The 19,310-nt window shown below is 36.9% G+C and overlaps 2 protein-coding genes across 17 annotated transcripts in view; one reads left to right on the forward strand and one right to left on the reverse strand.

Moving 5' to 3' along the window:
- Positions 1 to 12,031, forward strand: part of RNF17 (ring finger protein 17) — a 224,019-nt gene extending 211,988 nt beyond the window's left edge. The window contains exons 34-35 of the mRNA XM_064275375.1: positions 9,218 to 9,407; positions 11,804 to 12,031. Of these exons, the coding sequence (XP_064131445.1) occupies positions 9,218 to 9,407; positions 11,804 to 11,902 (289 nt within the window). The 3' untranslated portion in view covers positions 11,903 to 12,031. The remainder of the gene's footprint in view (positions 1 to 9,217; positions 9,408 to 11,803) is intronic.
- The window catches only part of CENPJ (centromere protein J), a 90,942-nt gene continuing 73,489 nt past the window's right edge, over positions 1,858 to 19,310 (reverse strand). For 13 of the 16 annotated variants that reach the window (XM_064275418.1, XM_064275410.1, XM_064275417.1 and 10 more), the window contains 3 exons: positions 17,883 to 18,046; positions 13,683 to 13,736; positions 1,858 to 13,498 (listed from right to left, as the gene is read on the reverse strand). In XM_064275418.1, the coding sequence (XP_064131488.1) occupies positions 13,705 to 13,736; positions 17,883 to 18,046 (196 nt within the window). In that variant the 3' untranslated portion in view covers positions 1,858 to 13,498; positions 13,683 to 13,704. The other 3 variants (XR_010319124.1, XM_064275412.1, XM_064275422.1) reach the window with 3 other exon arrangements.

The raw sequence follows: 19,310 nt of genomic DNA on the forward strand, positions 1-19,310 counted from the left end.
CCGTTCTCAAGGTGAATGCTTTCAGACTCTCCATTTAGGATGGTGTTGGCTGTTGGCTTTGTATAAATGCCCTTTATTATGTTGAGGAATTTTCCTTCTATTCCTATCTTCCTGAGAATTTTTATCATAAATGGGTGTTGAACTTTGTCAAAGGCCTTTTGTGCATCAGTTGTTAAGATCATATGTTTGTTGCCTTTTGCTTTATGTGATGAATTACATTGACTTTTTATAATGTTGAACCATCCCTGCATACCTGGTATGAATCCCACTTGGTCATGTGAATTAACTTTTTGATATGTTGTTGAATTCTATTGGCTAATATTTTGTTGAGGATTTTTGCATCTAAGTTCATGAGGGATATAGGTCTGTAATTTTCTTTTTTTTTAAGTGTCTTTACCTGGTTTTGGTATCAAGGATATGCTGGCTTCATAGAATGAGTTCAGGAGTATTCCATCCTTTTCTATGCTCTGAAAGACCTTTAGGAGTAGTGGTGTTAACTCTTTTCTGAAAGTTTGGTAGACCTCTCCAGTGAAGCCATCCAGGCCAGGGCTTTTTTTTGCTGAGAGTTTTTAAATTACCTTTTAAATGTCTTCTTTTGTTATGGGTTTATTTAGTTGTTCTACCTCTGTTTGTGTTAGTTTAGGTAGGTAGTGTGTTTCTAGAAATTTATCCATTTCTTCTAGGTTTTCAAATTTGTTAGAGTACAATTTTTCATAGTAAACTGATATTTTTTTTTTTAATTTGAGGCAGGTATGTTGTGATATCGCCTGTCTCATTTCTTATTTGGGTTATTTGCTTCCTCTCCTGTTTTTCTTTTGTCAGTTTGGCCAGTGGTTTATCAATTTTGTTAATTTTTTCAGCGAATCAGCTTTTGGTCTTGTTAATTCAGTTGTTTTTCTGTTCTCTATTTCATTTATTTCTGTTCTAATTTTTATTATTTGCTTTCTTCTAGTACCTGAGGGTTTCTTTTGTTGCTCTCTATTTATCCAAGTTGTACAGATAATTCTTTGATTTTGGCTGTTTCTTCTTTTTGTATGTGTGTCCATAAATTGAGCTGTCAGCACTACTTTATCTGTGTCCCAAAGGTTCTGATAGGAAGTGTTTTCATTCTCATTGGATTCTATGAATTTCTTCATTCCATCCTTAATGTCTTCTGTAATCCAGTTGTTTTTGAGCAGGGTATTGTTCAGTTTGGAAGTGTTTGATTTCTTTTCCCTGCTTTTTCTGTTGTTGATTTCAACTTTTATGGCCTTATGGTTAGAGAAGATGCTTTGTAATAATTCAGCATTTTGGATTCTGCTAAAGCTTTTATGATCTAATATGTGGTCTGTTCTAGAGAATATTCCATGTGCACTGGAAAAGAAAGTATACTTGGCTGCTGTTGGGTGGAGCGTTCTGTATATGTGAGGTCAAGTTGGTTGATTGTGCCATTTAGATTCTGTCTGTATTGAGCTTCGTTCTGGATGTGTTGAAGTCTCCTACTATTATTGTAGAGCTGTCTGTCTCACTTTCAGTGCTATTAGAGTTTGTTTTATGTATCTTGAAGCCCTGTCATTGGGTGCATAAATATTTAATATGGTTATATCCTCCTGGTATATGGTCTCTTTAGTCATTATACAGTGTCCTTCCTTATCCTTTGTGGTGGATTTAACTTTAAAGTCTGTTGTGTCAGAAATTAATATTGCCACTCCTGCTCTTTTTTATTGTTTACTTGATATATATTTTTTTCATCCCTTGAATTTTAGCTTGTTTGGGTCTTTTAGTCTAAGGTATGTCTCTTGTAGGCAGCATATAGACGGGTTGTATTTTTTTATCCATTCTGCCACTCTCTGTCTCTTTATTGGTGCATTTACTCCATTTGCCTTCAGGGTAATTATGGGTAGGTAGTTTTTTTTTTTTTTTAATGAATTTCATGCTGTCATTTTGATGTCTTTTTCTGTGTGTTTTTGACAGTTTCTTTTTCCCATTTAATTTTTTGTGCTGAGTAGTTTATATACTGTCTTTTCCTCTTATTCGCTGTTGATTTTGTTTCTGCTGAGTCTTTATTTTTTTCTTGTACTTTATTTTAATGAGTGGGATTGTTAGTCTTCTTTGTGGTTACCTTACTATTTACGCCTGTTTTTCTAAGTTTAAACCTAACTTTTATTTCTTTATATTGCCTTGACTTCTTCATATGAAAGATCTAGGACTACATTTTTTAGTCCCTCTTTATTTTAATGTCGTCATCTTTTGCATAATGACATCGCTGTTTCCCTGTTTTCAGCATTTTTTTTATGTTGATTTATTTTTGTGATTTCCCTATCTGGGTTGACATCCGGTTGATTTTCTAACCAGAGAACTCCCTTTACTATTTCCTGTAGTTTTGGTTTGATATTTACAAATTCCCTAAACTTCTTTTTATCTGCAAATGTCCTAATTTCGCCTTCATATTGAGAGACAGTTTTACTGGATATCTGATTCTTGGCTGGCAATTTTTTTCCTTCAGTGCTTTACATAAGTCAACCCATCCTATTGACTTTTTGCCTCCATGGTTTCTGCCACATAGTCTGAGCGAGTTCTTATTGACTCTCCTTAGTAGATGACTTTTCATTTATCCCTAGCCGCTCTTAAAATTCTCTGTTTATCTTTGGTTTTGGCAAGTTCGATTATAATATATCTTGGTGACTTTCCATTGAGATCTAGCTTATGTGGAGTTTGATGAGCATCTTGGATAGATATCTTCTCATCTTTCACGGTATCAGGCAAGTTTTCTGTCAACAAATCTTCAGCAATTCTCCCTGTATTTTCTGTTATCCCTCCCTGTTCTGGTACTCCAGTCACTCATAGGTTATTTCTCTTGATAGAGTCCCACATGATTCTTAGGGTTTCTTCATTTCATTAAATTTTTATCTGATTTTTCTTCAAATACATTGGTGCCAAGTGTTTTTTCTTCAGTCTCACTAATTCTGCCATCCATTTCCTCAGTTTTGCTCCTCTGACTTTCTGTTGAGTTGTATGATTCTGTAATTTTATTCTTAATCTTCTGAATTTCTGATTGTTGTCTTACTGTGAATTCTTGCAGCCTATTAAATTTTTCATTATGTTCTTGAATAACCTTTTTAATTTCTTCAACTGCTCTGTGTGTTCCTTGGCTTGTTCTGCGTTTTGCCTTATCTCATTCCTGATGTCTTGAAGAGTTCTGTATATTAATCTTTTGTATTCTATACGTGGTAATTCCAGGAAGACACCTTCATCCGGAAGATTCCTTGATTCTTTGAGAGCTTGTTGAAGCAATCATGGTCTTTTTTATGTGATTTGGTATTGACTTTTGTCTCCAAGCCATGTATAAGTTATTTTTTATGTTTGTTTACTGTATCCTAGCTTCTTGAATTGTTTTCTTTTCATATGCCCAAATAGGCTGCTTTAGTGAGCTAGCTTGGTTATTTGTGCCTTTGAAGCTCTAACATCCTGTCACCAGATGACTACAGCTGTTACCAGGTAGATGAGCCAGGGAGTCCATTCACTTTTCTTGCGTGGATTCAGCTCAGGTGTCCAGGTATTTGGTCATCGAGTGTGTGGTACAGGGTCTTTCCTACAGTCTTAAGAGGGGCAGGGGTGATTCGTGTAGTTACAGGTATCTGGTTGCAGCACAGGGTCACACTCTGAACAAGGCAGGGGGCTGACTACAGTCCCCGAAGTGTTTGTAAGGAAAGCACATCCTTCTCTAGAGAGCACAGGTGAATGGGTCCTCCAGCCTGACCATGGGCACCCAGTGCTTTTGGTCGTAAGGACAGGGAGGTACAGCTGCAACAGTTTCAGTCTGCCAACAAGGACCTATTCTTCTGAAATAGGCCCACACAGGTCCATGCAGGGGTGAAATGTATTCAAAGTCTGCGGACAGTTTGTGCCTGGACAGGAGCCACTTCTGTCTCAAGCTTTCCAGCTTATTAGAGCTAGCAGATTATCTTTTCCCCCAATCGTTAATTTGTTTTCCTCCTCCAAGGCCGGGAGACTAGCTCTGGACATGCAGCAGGACCTATCTCAGGCCCAGGGAAATTGACAGCCACTGAAGCCAGCCTGGAGGCTGGGAGCACAAAAAATAGACTCAAGTACTTAGCTTTTGACAAGACCACCATTCGCCACTGGTTTCAGAGGTGTGAGCAAGCTGTGTAGCTTGCTGTCTGTCCCTGAGGAAACTGTGTCTGGAATGCTACCGCCAGCCCCACCAGTCACTCTAGGGGATCTTGCCTGAGGCTTCCCATTGAGTCAGGTCCAGCAACTCATCGCCACTTCTGAGCCATCTCTCCCTCCCTCTGCCGCTCAGTCCGTTTTCTAACTTTGCCTTTGACGTTCAGGGCTTCTAACTTATCATATATAATCATTTCAGTTGTTTCTTCAGGTCTTTGTTGTAAGATGGATCACCGGAAGTGTCTGAGTACTCCACCATCTTGGCCCTCCCAAAATCAGTTTTTTTAAGTATAGAATTCATTGATTTTTAGTATATTCAAAATGTTTTGCAACCATCATCACCAATTCCAGAACATCTTCATCGCCACAAAAAGAAACTCCAAACCCATTAGGAATCACTCCCCATTATTCCTTTCCCCCAGCTCCTGACAACCACTTATCTACTTTCCGTTCTATATATTTGCATCATCTGCATATTCCGCTACAAGTTGGAATCGACTCGACGGCAGTGGTGGCATATTTCATAGGGATCCCTCATGGCACACTGGTTAAACACTCAGCTGTTAAATGAAAGGTCAGCAGTTCAAACCCACCAGCCACTCCACAAGAGAAATATATGGCAGTCTCCTTCCTTAAAGATTTCAGCCTTGGAAACCCTATAGGGCAGTTCTACTCTATTCTGTAGGGTCACTATGTGTCAGAATCAAATTGACTGCAACTAGTTTGGTTTTGGACATCTCATACAAATGGAATCATACAATATGTGGTCCTTAGTGACCGGCATCTTTCATTTACTATAAAGTTTACAAGGTTCGTCCATATTGCAGCTTGTATCAGCACTTTATTCCTTTTTTTGTTGGATAGCATTCCATTGTATGGATATACCACTTTTTATCTGTTCATTAACTGATAGACATTTGGGTTGGTTCCACTTTTTGACTATCATAAATGTAAAATGTACAAGTTTTTGTGAGGACATATGTTTTCATTTCTCTTGGGTATATACCTAGGAGTGGATTACTAAGTCATTTGACAACTCTGTTTAACATTTTGAGAAACTGCCGAAATGTTTACCAGAGTTGCTGCACCCTTTTATATTCCCACCAGCAATATTTGAATGTACCAATTTCTCACATCCTCTCCAACACTAGCTATTTTCCATTTTATTGATTATAGCTATTCTGGTAGGTATGAAGTGGTATATCGTTGTGGACTTGATTTGCACTTCCCCTAACTTCTAACGATGTTGAGCATCTTTTTGTGTGTTTATTGGGCAGCTGTATATCTTCTATGGAGAAATTTCTATTCACATTTTCTGCCTATTTTAACAAAAGTCACTTGGGTTTCTATACAACAGCAATGAGAAGTGTGAAAGGGAAATTAGGGTAGCAATTCCATTTAAAAAACAACAGAGAGTCCCTGAGAGAGCAGGAGAAAAGTTCACGTAAAAATTCACGTGAAAAGACCAGACTTAATAGTCTGAGACTGGTGGAACCCTCAAAGCCATGGCCTCTGTATGCTCTGTTATCCCAGAACTAAAAGCGTTCCTGAAGCCCACTCTTCAAAGATTAGACTGGGCTATTAAACATAAAATAATATTCATGAAGAGTGTGCTGCTTAGTTCAAGCAGGTACACGAGACCAAATGGGCAGCTCCTGTCTGGAGGCAGGAAGAGAAGGCAGGAACAGACAGGAGCTGGTTGGATGGACACGGGAAACCAGGGGTGGAAAGGGAAAGTGTGACAGAGATTGCATATTAGTTATAGAGATTGCAATTAGTGTCACATAATAATATGTATATAAATTTTTGTATGAGAAATTACCTTGAAATTAATTTGAGCTGTAAACTTCAACGAAAGCACAGTGAAAAAAAATAAAATGGCAATTCCATTTAAAATAGCATCTAAGAGAATAAAATACCTAGGAATAAATCTAAGCAGAAACACGACAGACTTATACAATGAAAACTAAAACACTGCTGAAAGAGATTAAGGAAGAGTTAAATGAATGGAAAGATGTTCCATGTTCATGGATTAGACGACTTAATATTAAGATGTCAGTACTACCCAAAATGAACTACAGATTCGACACAATCCCGATCAAAATTCTAACAGCCTTCTTTACAGAAGCAGAAAAACCAATCCTCAACTTTATATGGAATGGCAAGAGGCCTCGAATAGCTAAAGCAATGTTGAAAGAGAGAAAGTAACAGGATTCACACTTCCTGATTTTAAAACAGGACAACCAGATATTGGTGTAACAATAGACACATGAAACAATGGAAAAGAATTAAGAGTCTAGAAGTAAATCTACACATCTATGGTCAGCTGGTTTCTGATAAGGGTGCTAAGTCCATTCAATGGGGATACAAGAATCTCTAATAAATGATGCTGGGAAAATTGGATTTCCACATGCAGAAAAAAAGAAACAAGATCCATGCCTCACACCATACACAAAAACAAATTTAAAATGGATTAGGACCTAAACATGCAAACTAAATCCATAAAGTTCTTAGAAGAAAAAGCAGGGGCAACACTGTCAGGCCTAGCTCTTATCAACGGATTATCTATTATAATCACAAAAGGAAAAGACGAAATAAATAAATGGAACCTCATAAATACTTAACACTTCTGTTCGTCAAAAGACTTTGCCAAAAAAGTGAAAAGACAAGCTACCAACTGGGAGAATATCTTCAGAAACCATATGTCTGACAAGAATCTAATAACCAAAATATGTGTAAGACTTCGACAACAACAAAAAGACAACCCAGTCATAAAATGAGCAAAGGACCTGAATAGACATTTCACCAAAGAGGACATTCTGATGGCACCAAACACACGAAATGATGCCGAGTGTCATTAACCGTCAGAGATGCAGACCAAAATCACAATGAGATACCATTTCACTCTCACTTTTTTTTTTCAGAAATGTTGGTGAGGATGTGGGGAAACTGGAACCCTTATCCAGTGCTGGTGGGAATGCAAAATGATACAGCTGCTGTGGAAAGCAGTGTGGCAGCTCCTCAAAATGCTAAAAATAGAACATAAAAACCAAAACCCAGCAGTAATTCCACTCCCAAAAGACTTGAAAGCAGAGACTCAGAGACTTGTACACCAATGTTCACGCTATCCACAATAGCGGAAATGTGGCAACAACCTAAATGCCCATCAAAAGATGGATTAAAAAAACGTAGTACATACATACAATGGAATAATATTCAGCCAGTAGAACTGAAGTCTTCCTACATGCTACAATATGGAGCTTAAAGGCATCATGCTGAGTGAAATAAGTCAATCACAGAAGGACAAATGTTATATGACCTCACTATATAAAAGGAAAAGAACAAGCACATGTATAGAGAACAAAATTTATTAGGGGTTACCAGGAGTGGTAGGAGAGGGGGAAAAGGGGCTATTAATGGTGATGGAAAAATCACATTAAGGGTAGGGTTGCACAGCTCATTATTGGAATTACTGTCAACAAAGTGTACACCTGTAAAAAGGTGAATTGGCTAAAGTTGTGTGATATACTTACAATGACAAAAAAGGAAAAGAGTAGCTGCTGAGGCTACTTATGTACAACCAAAAGCCTCATGAGATTTGGTTCCTTGGTTTGGAGGTTTAGGATCATGGTTTCATGGGACATCGCAGTTAATTGGCTTTATCATATCTTTAGTGCTTCTGTTCTACCTTCTAGTTCATTGTGTAAGGCCTGGGGTCTTAAAAGCTTGCAAGCAGCAACAATTGGTCCTTATTTGTCTGGAGCAATAGAGGAAGAAGGAGAGTCAGGAACAGGAGGATATGGAATGTATGGCTAATCGCTTCCATGAACAGCTGCCTCCTTTGCCATGAAACCAGAACTTAACGGTGCCCAGGTATCACTACTGAACATTGTGATAAAAGATGCTACAGAAGAATCCTAATCAAATGGGGAGAAATGCAGGACAGAGTTTTAAATTCTCATGGACTTTCTGGAGCCACGGAGGTGGGATAAACCCCTGAAACTATTGGCCTGAGAAAATCTTTAAACCTTAAACCAAAAAAGCCCCTGAAGTCTTCTTAAAACCAAACAGCTTAACTACCATATTTTTATGCAGTTAACATAAACCTTCTACATTTGTTCGCCAACTGTGCCCTTCTGCAAGGTGTTTTCATCAACTATGCTAATTTCTTTACAGCAACATGTGTAAACAAACTGGCATAGTGGCACCTGTCAGAGTACCTCACAGGGGGAGGGCACGGTTGGCAAACAAACGTGGACGGCATATGTTATGTAAAGAGAACGTCTGCCTTGAGCATTGTGTTCTTTCAAGAGCTATCTATATGTGATCAAATTGACAACAGCAGCTCGAAAGATTATATAGGAAATTTAGGGGGCAGTGAGTTTACGTTATTGGTGGAGGAACAATTCAGAAAAGGAGGGTGAGAATGGTTGCACAACTGGAAGAATGTAATCAATGTCACTGAATTGTACATGAAGATATGGTTGAATTGGTGTGTTTGGCTGTGTCTATTCTCAAGAACAAAACAAAATAAATAAAAAAAATCCATTGACCATAAATGGAGAGATTTATTTCTGGAACCTCAATTATATTTCATTGATTTTTTTATCCTTACTCCAGTACCTTTCTCTCTCAATTACTGTAGCTTTGTAGTAAGTTTTGAAATCGGGAAGTATGAGTCCTTCCAACTTTATTCTTCAAGAATGTTTTGGTTATTCTGGGTCCCTTGCAGTTCCATATGAATTTTAGGGTTAGCTTGTCAATTTCTGCAGAAAGGCAACTGGATTTCAATAGGCATTGTATTGCATCTGTAGATCCAAACTGGATTATTACCATCTTAACAATATTAAATCTTTCAGTTCATAAACACAGGTTGTCTTTCCATTTATTTAGGTCATCCTTAATTTCTTGGAATAATGTTTTGTAGTTTTCAGTGTACAAATCTTGTACTTCTTTTTGTTAGATTTATTCCTAAGTATTTTATTCTCTTTGAGCTATTTTAAATTGTTTTTTATCAGAGAAATTCAATTGTTACATTCTTTTTTGACAGACTACGTCAAATTCCTCTGCACCTTATGCAGTATCCAACCCGAGCCATAAAAGTTCTCTTGGCAGGGTTTAAACCTCCCCTAAGAGATTCAGGAAAGACAAGAATACCATATTGTCCCAAATGGAGCATGGAAGCATTGTGGGCTATGATAGACTGTCTTCAGGGAAAACAACTTTATGCTTCTTCAATAGTAAGCATCTGTTTTAATTAGCCAAAATTCTTTCAAAGCTATTTTTTGGGTTCCTATTAACTTTGTAAAATGCTTCCTATTTATGCAATTCTAAATGCAAATATATAGTAAAATATATAAAGATGTATATACTATAAAACTAGTAATTGTTAAAAGTTTAACATGCTTGTATTTAACAAAGTTTATTAGCCCTACAGTAATATAAAATGATACAATTCACACAATGAATGAGACAAAAATGATCAAGATGAGTATCCTATAATCAAAGAACTTGCAAGCCAATAAGGAAGCCCTGTAAACAAGTAATTAATATGACATAGGATGAAGTAAGTACTATAATAGAGGTATAAACAACGTTCCCGGGGGAAAAGGGAGACAAGAAGGAATGATTACTTCTATCTGGAAAGATTAGGAAATGGTGGTTGAGCTGTTTCTTAGTACACAGTCAAGTATTTATTGAATAATAAGGTTAGGGAAGTGATATTTGAGCTACATCTTGAAAGATGAGTAGGAAAGACCAGAAAGGATGTTCTGATCAAGGTCACAGACAAGCTTGAATTGTCCTCAATTTGAATTAATGTAGTACAACTTTTATCAAAAACCTCAAATTAGAAACTCCAAAATTGTTCTCAATATAAATAGGCTTGCTTTTTTAAATAAAAGCTTAGCATGTCACAAAGGAGTCAACAGACAGAATATGACTGCAACCATGTTTTATTTAGTGCAGTGTTTAAAAATTTAAAATTTTTTAAAAAGTCTATTTCTGGCATCTAATATAAAATCTATAGCACCATGGGTCTCTCTTCCTAAATGGCAATCAGCTGGAGTGGTGTGGCACAATCCCTTTTATGTGGGGGAACATGTTCTTCATCATTGTCCTCACCACTTCAACCTAACCTGTTCCACCCCTTTTTCATACCTGCCTGGCCCCTGTAAGGCACATGATTTGGGGTTTTCCTGAAGTACTGGCTATGACAAGATTGAGCCATATTGAAACCCTGCTGTTACTATAAAGTGCTTTTTGAAAACCCCTGTACCTAACATGCTTTGTGTGCAAAGTAGCGTAAATAGCTTATGCAGGGCTTCTTTTAAGGAAACAGTGAAAATAGAGTATTCTTATAGATATATGTACATTTATGTATAGCGATAGGAGTGCCGGTGGTGCAGTGGTTAAGCGCTCAGCTGCTAACCAAAAGGTCAGCAATTTGAACTTAGCAGCCACTTCTGTAAACATATTACAAACTTAGAAATCCTATGGGGCAGTTCTGTTCTGTCCTGTAGGGTCACTGTGAGTCAGAATCAACTTGAGGGCAAAAAAAAATCCATCTTGATAGATAATATAGATACATCGTCAACTCTCTGAACAACAATCAAAATTTAGTTGATGCATAAAGGGATAATGCTTTAAATGTACAGTGTAAGTGAAATTTTAACAGGGATGGTAATAAAAAACCCAAACCCATTGCTGTCGAGTCGATTCCGACGCATAGCAACCTTATAGGACGGAGTAGAACCACCCCATGGTGTTTCCAAGGAGCACCTGGTGGATTCAAAGTGCTGACCTTTTGGTTAGCAGCCGTGGCTCTTAACCACTACACCACCAGGGTTTCCAACAGGGATGATAAGGTAGTGTTAAAGACTTTTGGCTCTGTCTAGGAAAACCTTGTGGCCTGGATGGTGTCAACGTGCTTTAAGTTCACCCAGAGACATGTTGGAAGAAAGGTCTGGTGATCCACTTTTGAAGTATCTGCCATCGTGGAGCAGTTCAAGAACTCTGACACATGGAGTCACCAGTTGGGATTGACTTGAAGGCAACTGGTTTTTTAGGAAAACCTTGGGGAGAAGTTGTTACCATTTAAATACAGCAGAAGAACAGAAAGAATATGATTTAGTAGGGAACCATCACAGATGCCTCTTTAAAGTATGCTGCTGTTAAGCTGCCATCAAAGTCAGCCCATCTCATGGCAACCGCATGCATAGTGAAACAAAAGGCTGCCTGCTCCTACACATCCCCATGACCATGGTCTGTTACAGATCGGACTGTTGTGATCCATAGGGTTTTCACTGTCTGATTTTCAGAAGTAGATCACCAGGCCTTTCTTCCTAGTCTGTTGTAGTCTAGAAACTCCACTGAAATTTGTTCAGCATCACAGCAACATACAAGCCTCCAGTAACAGATAGGTAGTGGCTGCACATGAGGTGCACTGGCCAGTCATCAAACTTAGGTCTCCCTCGTATAAGGAGAGAATTCTACTACTGAACCATCAGTGTCCCCGTTGAATTATAAATAAACCTAGAAAATGCCTTTGTCATCCTTTGAGATGGCCAGATACAGGAGAGAAAAGGTGACCAAGACATTATTGTGTTTTCTTGACAACCGTATCTTTTAATTTTAGGCTCAGGCACCAGAACAAATAGTGACATTATATGAAGATGAACAGTATCCAGTTCATATGTCATTAGTTGAAATGGGGCTTGCAGACAGAGATGAATGATGTAAGTATATTACAACTCTTGTGCATCCTTATAATCAGCACAAGGCATGTGACTAATATGGCAAAGATTAATGCTCAGTTGCCCATAAAATCACCCTTGGGCTCTCCTTCATTTCTCAGAGGAACAACAACTAAGTTTCACAAGAGTCTCTCTTCCAGCTCTCCTCTCCATAGGCCTTTCTCACCAGTGTCAAGTCCCGTATCTGTAAGAATGCTTGGAATGCCTATCGTGGTTGTCAAGTTACCAGATAGCTTACAGGGTTAAGCAGAAGAGAGTAAGCACCAAACATCATTTAAACACATAGATACATGATATGCACATAAAACAAAAACCCACTAAAAAATGTAGCACTAGTGAAATAATCCATGTCCTAATAACAAATTTATTAAAGTATTTGGGTATAATCAGCTAACTTTTTAATATTCACTCACATAAATGTAATAGGTGCTTCAACAACTAGATCTGAACATCATACAAAGGTTTAAAATGGTAACATTTTGTTTTTCAGGTACATTGCATACAACGCAGAGCATTTTTAGCAGCCCAGAAGAAAATTTTGTTATATTTAGATCGTTTCAGACTTATTTTTCTTGACTTGTTCTGCGATAGTGCAGTCTTTTTTTTTTTTTTCCTTACATGTTGAACTGTTAAGAATTGTTTGGAAAATATCTGAAAAAATAATAAAGAATTTGCTTTCAAATATTGTTTTATTATAATTTGAACCTCAAGTATCTCAGGCACGTGAAAAAACATTTTAGTTCAAGAACTAAGACATGATCAGTGAAGGCTCCTGTGGCACTCCCTTTCCAGTCACATTTTCTGCCCCTTCTATAAAAGTGGCCACTATAAGGAATTTATCTTGTATGACTCTTTATAATTTTACTACATGTGAATGCATCCATATATGATATATGGTATTGTTCTGTATATTTTTAAACACAAGAGGTATTATGTGCTGTTTATCCACGTTGGATAAACATTTTTTTATTTGCACTGTTTATGTGCACTGTTTGTCCGTGTTGGATAAACATTTACTTTCACTGCTGTATTCACCTGTGTGCATATAACAACAATTTGTTATATTGTTATTTAGATTGTTTACAGTTTTCTTCTCTTTTACCAGTATTCTTCTGTAGGATCCCTTGTGTACATGTGAGATTTTCTAGTGCATATACATAGTCTTTGCTTTCTAAAAAGTGGTTTTACCAATTTACACTACCCTCAGTAGTCTGAGTTCCTTGTCAACACTTGGTATTGCCAGACCATTACCTGCCAGTATGTGCTACTAGTATAAAAAGGTACCTCACTGTTTTAATGTGCATTTACTGGCTCAGTAGTTAGTGAGGTTGGGTATTTTTTTCACTTGTTTAGTTTATTGCTTATTTGCCTATTTTTCTACTGAGTTGTCTGTAATTTTTTTCAGGGCTTTAGTTGTTTGTAATAATTTATAGTAATGTCAGGTATCTGTGTTGCACATACCTTCTCCTATTCTGTGGCTTGTCTTTTCCATTTTACGTGGTATCTTTTGATGAACAGCAACTTATTAGTTTTTCCTTAAGGAGTGTGCTTTTTGTGTTTATAAATCCTTCACTATCCTGAAATAATAAATTTAACATTCATTTTTTTCCTAAATGTTTAAAAGTTTTTCATATTCAGTTCTTAAATCACCTAGAATTGATACATTTAACTTTTTATTTTAACTGAACATTGTCAACACGTATGTGGTACTGAATACATAGGCAAGCTCTATCTAGAATAATCTGTAAAATGTAAACTTACATGTAGGTGACGTGCCCTTCCATCAAGGACATCTGGCTTCCATTAACCTAGAATCTTGTAAGTTAGAACATTAGGGTGGCTGTGGTAAATCAGTTAACATTGGCTAATTTTTTTAAGGACCCTTCACTATCAGGTGTCCCATAAATTATATAGTCACTCTAATTATAATTGCTTTCTCCTTACTATAAGATTATCTGTACTTACTCTGGTACCCAAACCAGACAAAAATACCACAAGAAAAGTGCAGGCTAATATCTCTTATGAAAATACATGCAAAACCCTCAAAAAAAAAATACTAGGGAACAGAATCCAACAGCATATTAAAAGATTCATATACCATGACCAAATGGCATTTATTCCAGGAATGCAAGGATGGTTCAACATCAGGAAATCGATTAACATAATACACCACATCAGTAGAACAAAGGAAAAGAAGCACATGATCACCTCTATGGATACAGAAAAAGCATTTGATAAAATCTAACACCACTTCTTGATGAAAACCCTAAAGAAAACTGGAATAGAAGGGACATTCCTCAATATGATTCAGGGCACATATGAAAAGCCAACCAAAAAAAAAAAAAAACCCAAACCCAGTGTCATCAAGTCGATTCCGACTCATAGCGACCCTATAGAACAAAGTAGAACTGCTCCATAGAGTTTCCAAGGAGCGCCTGGCAGATTCGAACTGCCGACCCTTTGGTTAGCAGCCGTAGCACCTAACCACTATGCCACCAGGGTTTCCAACAGCCAACATTATACAACAGAGAGGTTTCCCCTGAAATCAGGAACAAGATACGGGTGTCCTCTCTCAACACTACTCAATATTGTACTAAAGTCCTAGCCAAAGCAGTAAGACAAAAAAAAAAAGTATCCAGATTGGAAAAGAAGAAGTAAAATTATCTCTATTAGCAGATGATACAATCCTATGTACAGAAAATCCCAAAGAGTCCACAAGGAATTTAGCAAAGTTACAAGGTACAAGGACAGCAAACAATAAATCATTTGGATTTCTATATGCCAGCAATGAGAAATCTGAAAGGGAAAAAAATCCCATTTACAGTATCATCTAAGAGAATAAAATCCCTAGGAACAAACCTAACCAGGGATGTGAAGGACTTATACAATGAAAATTAGAAAACAATGCTGAAAGAGACTAAAAAAGATTTATATAAATGGAAATATGTTCCACGTTCATGGATTGGAAGATGTCAATACTATCCAAATATGCCAATACTGTCCAAAACGTTCTATAGATTCAATGGAATCCCAATCAAAACTCAACAGCCTTCTTTACAGAAATAGAAAAAGCAATCTTCAACTTTATATGGAATGCCAGATGCCTCGAATAGCTAAAGCAGTGTTAAAGGAGAGGAACAAAATAGGAGGACTTACACTTCCTGATTTTAAAACATACTCTACAGCCACAGCAATCAAAGCAGCCAGGTACTGGTATAACAACAGATGCACAGACCAATGGCAAAGAATCACAGTCCAGAGATAAACCCACACATCTATGGTCAACCGATTTTTGATAAGGGTGCTAAGTCCATTCCATAGGGATAAAAGAGTCTCTTCAATAAATGGTGCTGAAAAAATTGGATTTCTACATGCAGCAAAATGATACATGATCCATGCCTACACCATACACAAAAACAAATTCAAAATGGATTAAGGTCCTAAATGTGCAAAGTAAAACTATAAAACTCTTAGAAGAACAAACAGGGACAACACTGTCAGACTCAACTTTTAACAATAGGTTATCTAATAACAAAAGCACAAACATCAAAAGACAAATTAATGGAACCTCATCGAAAGACTTTACCAAAACGAAAAGACAAGCTAGCAACTGGGAAAATATCTTTGGAAACCATGTATCTGACAAGAATCTAATAACCACAATATATATAAAATCTAGACAACAACAAAAAGACAAATAATTCAATCATAAAATGGACAAAGACATTTCTCCAAAGAGGACATTCAAATGGTCACCAAACACATGAAAATATGTGCAGTTATTAGCCATCAGAGAAATGTAAATCAAAACCACAATGAGAAACCATTTCACTCCCACTAGGATGGCTAGGAGCCCTGGTGGCGCAGTGGTTAAGAGCTATGGCTTCTAACAAAGGGTCAGCAGTTCAAATCCCACCAGCCACTCCTTGGAAACCCTGTGAGCGGTTCTACTGTGTCCCCTAGGGTCGCTATGAGTTGTAATCGACTCTATGGCGACAGGTTTGTTTTTTTCTTCAGGATGGAACCCTTATCCATTGCTGGTGGGAATGAAAAATAGTACAGCTGCCATGGCAGTTCCTCAAAAACTAAAAATAGAACTAACATATGACCCAGCAATTATACTCCTAGGTATATACTTAAAAAAGATTAAAAGCAGAGAGTCAGAGACTTGTACACCAATCTTCATTGCAGCACTATTCACAATAGCCAAAAGGTAAAAACCTAAATGCCCATAGATAGATGAATGGATAAACAAAATGTGGTACATACATAACAATGCAATACTACTCAGCCAGTAGGAGAACTGAAGTCTTGATACATGCTACAATATGGATGGAGCTTGAACACATTATGCTGAGCGAAAAAAGTATTATAGGATTTCACTTATATAAAAAGACAAGAAATAGAACATGTATATAGAGAACAAAGTTTATTAGTGGTTACCAGGGGTGGGAGAGAGTGGGGAATGGGCAGTTTAATGGTGATGGAAAACTGCATTAAGGGTAGGGTTACAAGGCCAATTATTGTAATTGCTGTCAGTAAGTTGTACACCTGTAAAAAGTTGAACTAGCAAAAGTTGTGTGATAGAGGTATTTACAACAATGCAAGACAAGAGTAGCAGCTGAAGCTGCTTATATACAACCAAACACCTCACGGGATTTGGTTTCTTGGTTTGGAGGTTTAGGGTCATGGTTTCAAGGGACATCCCAGTTAATTGGCCTTATAATATCTTCAGTGCTTCTGTTGTACTGCCTAGGTTGTTGCATAGTGCCTGGGGTCTCAAAAGCTTGCCATCCAAGGCACAAAAATTGGTCTCTATTTACGTGGAGCAACAGAAGGAGAGTTAGAAATAGGAGGAGGATATGAGTGTGAGGCTAACTGCCTCCATGAACAACTCCCTTCTTTGCCATGAGACCAGAACTGGATGGTGCCTGGCTACAATTACTAAACATTTTGATCAAATGCTCCATAGAAGGGTCTTGATCAAAAAGGGGAAAATGCTCTGGAGCCATGGAGGGTAGATGAACCTCTGAAACTACTGCCCTGAGATAATCCTTAAACCAAAAATATCCCCTGAAATCACCTTAAAACAGAACAATTTAGCTTAACTAGTAAAAATGGTCTTCCTTGAGCATTATGCTCTTTTAAGAATTATCTATATGCAATCAAACTGACAACAGGAACTTGAAAGACTAGATAGGAACCTTAGGGGGCAATGAGTTTGTTAATGAGGAAGGAACAACTCAGAAAAGGAAAGTGAGAATGGCTGCACAACTCTCAGCGTCACTAAACAGTACATGTGGAAACAAATTGGTGTTATATTTTGCTCAACAAGAAAATACAATTTAGAAGGGGGGGAAAAGATTACTCAAAGAATCTGTTTTACTGTTTTACTCTTTGTTTTACTCTTTGACCTATTTGTATTCATTGTTTTAATCCCCCAGTCTATTAAAATTAATGAGCTTCTGTAGTGCATCATGTGCTTCAATTTTGGTACTAGTTAAACATAGTAATATTCTGGCTGTAGTGAGATCCACTTACTCCTTGTGTAAACTTTCTCTGCAAGTCTGTGTTCTGTGGCTGATGTGCCTTGTGGGACATGTATTTTTTGTACCTCTGGGTTTTTATAATTATCTCCAACCAATGAAAGCACCCATATGTTATTTTAAAATCTACTGGACACAGTTTAACTAATAATGCTTCCCTTAGTCATGAGTTTATCTGAAGACAGAGTAGGTAGATTATAAATGAAAGCTATCCTTGTGCTTTTCAAAAACATAAAAATGAAGAAGCTATAAACCTTTAGAATCCAAACATAATCTTTACCATTTGCACACAGAGTATATGTAAATTAAATAACAGAATCCACAAGAAAAATGCAATTTTAATAAGAAAATCAAGTTAGTGTTATCTCATGATTAATCAAGGATCATTACAATTTTGTATCCATTAAAACATTACCATTCTTGTCTTTAACTCTTACTCGACCAGATGTATATTTTGTTTCTTGATGACCGTTTGCATATACAGTTTTAACAGTGCCGTCTGGATATTCCCGTCTCTTGAATTGGGCGGTATGTAGTTCTCTTTGGCCATTACTAAACTCTATGATTTTGTTGCCATCACTATAAATTTAAAATAGAATTTAATTTCTTAAAAAAAATGCATAGTTTATACAACAGGTAAATTTTAATTATTTAAATCTAAAATGCACATCAGGTAAATGATGTAAAAGTAGCCTTTTGATTCTGGTATTTCTTCTAGAGACATCCTTTGGTACTTTTTCATGTATAATACCTTCTTTGCACATTGTTTTCCACAACATTTCTGCTTACACTGAAAGTTCCAATTATCAGATTAGCACTCGTGTACCCACAAAAAGCTTGCTTTAATAAATTCATGTTACCTTTTCACTACAAAATTCTTGGTTTTTCTTTGTTTTTAACTTTCCATATGTTCTGCCTTTTGAAAAATGGCAGGAGAGGGGCACTGTATTAAGTTAAAAATCATTTGAGTGCTTGCTCTGTAGTAGGTGAAAAAGAGAGCCATATTCCTGGGAAGGAGCATGATCAAATATTTAGATCCATTTTGAAGCAATGGAACAAAGAAGTAGAATATGAAAAAGAGTTAATGTTCCAAGCTGACTGCGTGATGTGTCTGTGGAATAATCAAACTAAATTCCTAAATACAGGTATAATGTGCAGTTAGAAATACAAGACTAGGGCTAGATTAGGAATCACCACTTCTGAACATATAAGGACAGGTAGCAGTAATGAATGATGTTTTCCTATTTTGGTATTTCTCATACAAGTGTTAGGCTCAAAAGTCATTCTGAGAGCCAGTGCCTTATAAAGTGCCGTCCCTGGATTAGCAGTATTAGCATCACCTAAAAACTTATTAAAAATGCAAATTATTAGGGTGGGACCCAGCAATCTGTGTTTGAACAATCCCTCCAGGCGATCTAATACACACTGAAGTTTGAGAACCACTGTTAGAAGTCAAAAATCTGAATGTCAAAATAATCCCTGAATGAATTAATACCTGGGATTTGCTTGAGTATAGACAAAAAAAGATAGACCATGAGTTAATAACTGTCATAGCTGGATAGATGGGTACATGGAGTTTTTATATCATTTTCTCTACTTTTTATTATAATTCCAAACGTAAGAGAAAAAACTTGAAAAGTTTCTTCGATCACTCAAAGTACAGTATAGTTTTCCATCTAATTCACCAGATAAAGGCTTAGGCAATGTTAAGGGAAAAACACTATAATGACCATATGAAGTTTCCATATTACTTAATACTGTCACCTTTTTTTTTTTGGCCAAGTTTATATCAGAGATTTCAGCTAAGTGTTATCACTGACATTTTATTCAAGTTAATGGGTAC

The sequence above is a fragment of the Loxodonta africana genome, chromosome 23 (genome assembly GCF_030014295.1).
Source record: "Loxodonta africana isolate mLoxAfr1 chromosome 23, mLoxAfr1.hap2, whole genome shotgun sequence".
Taxonomy (NCBI): domain Eukaryota; kingdom Metazoa; phylum Chordata; class Mammalia; order Proboscidea; family Elephantidae; genus Loxodonta; species Loxodonta africana.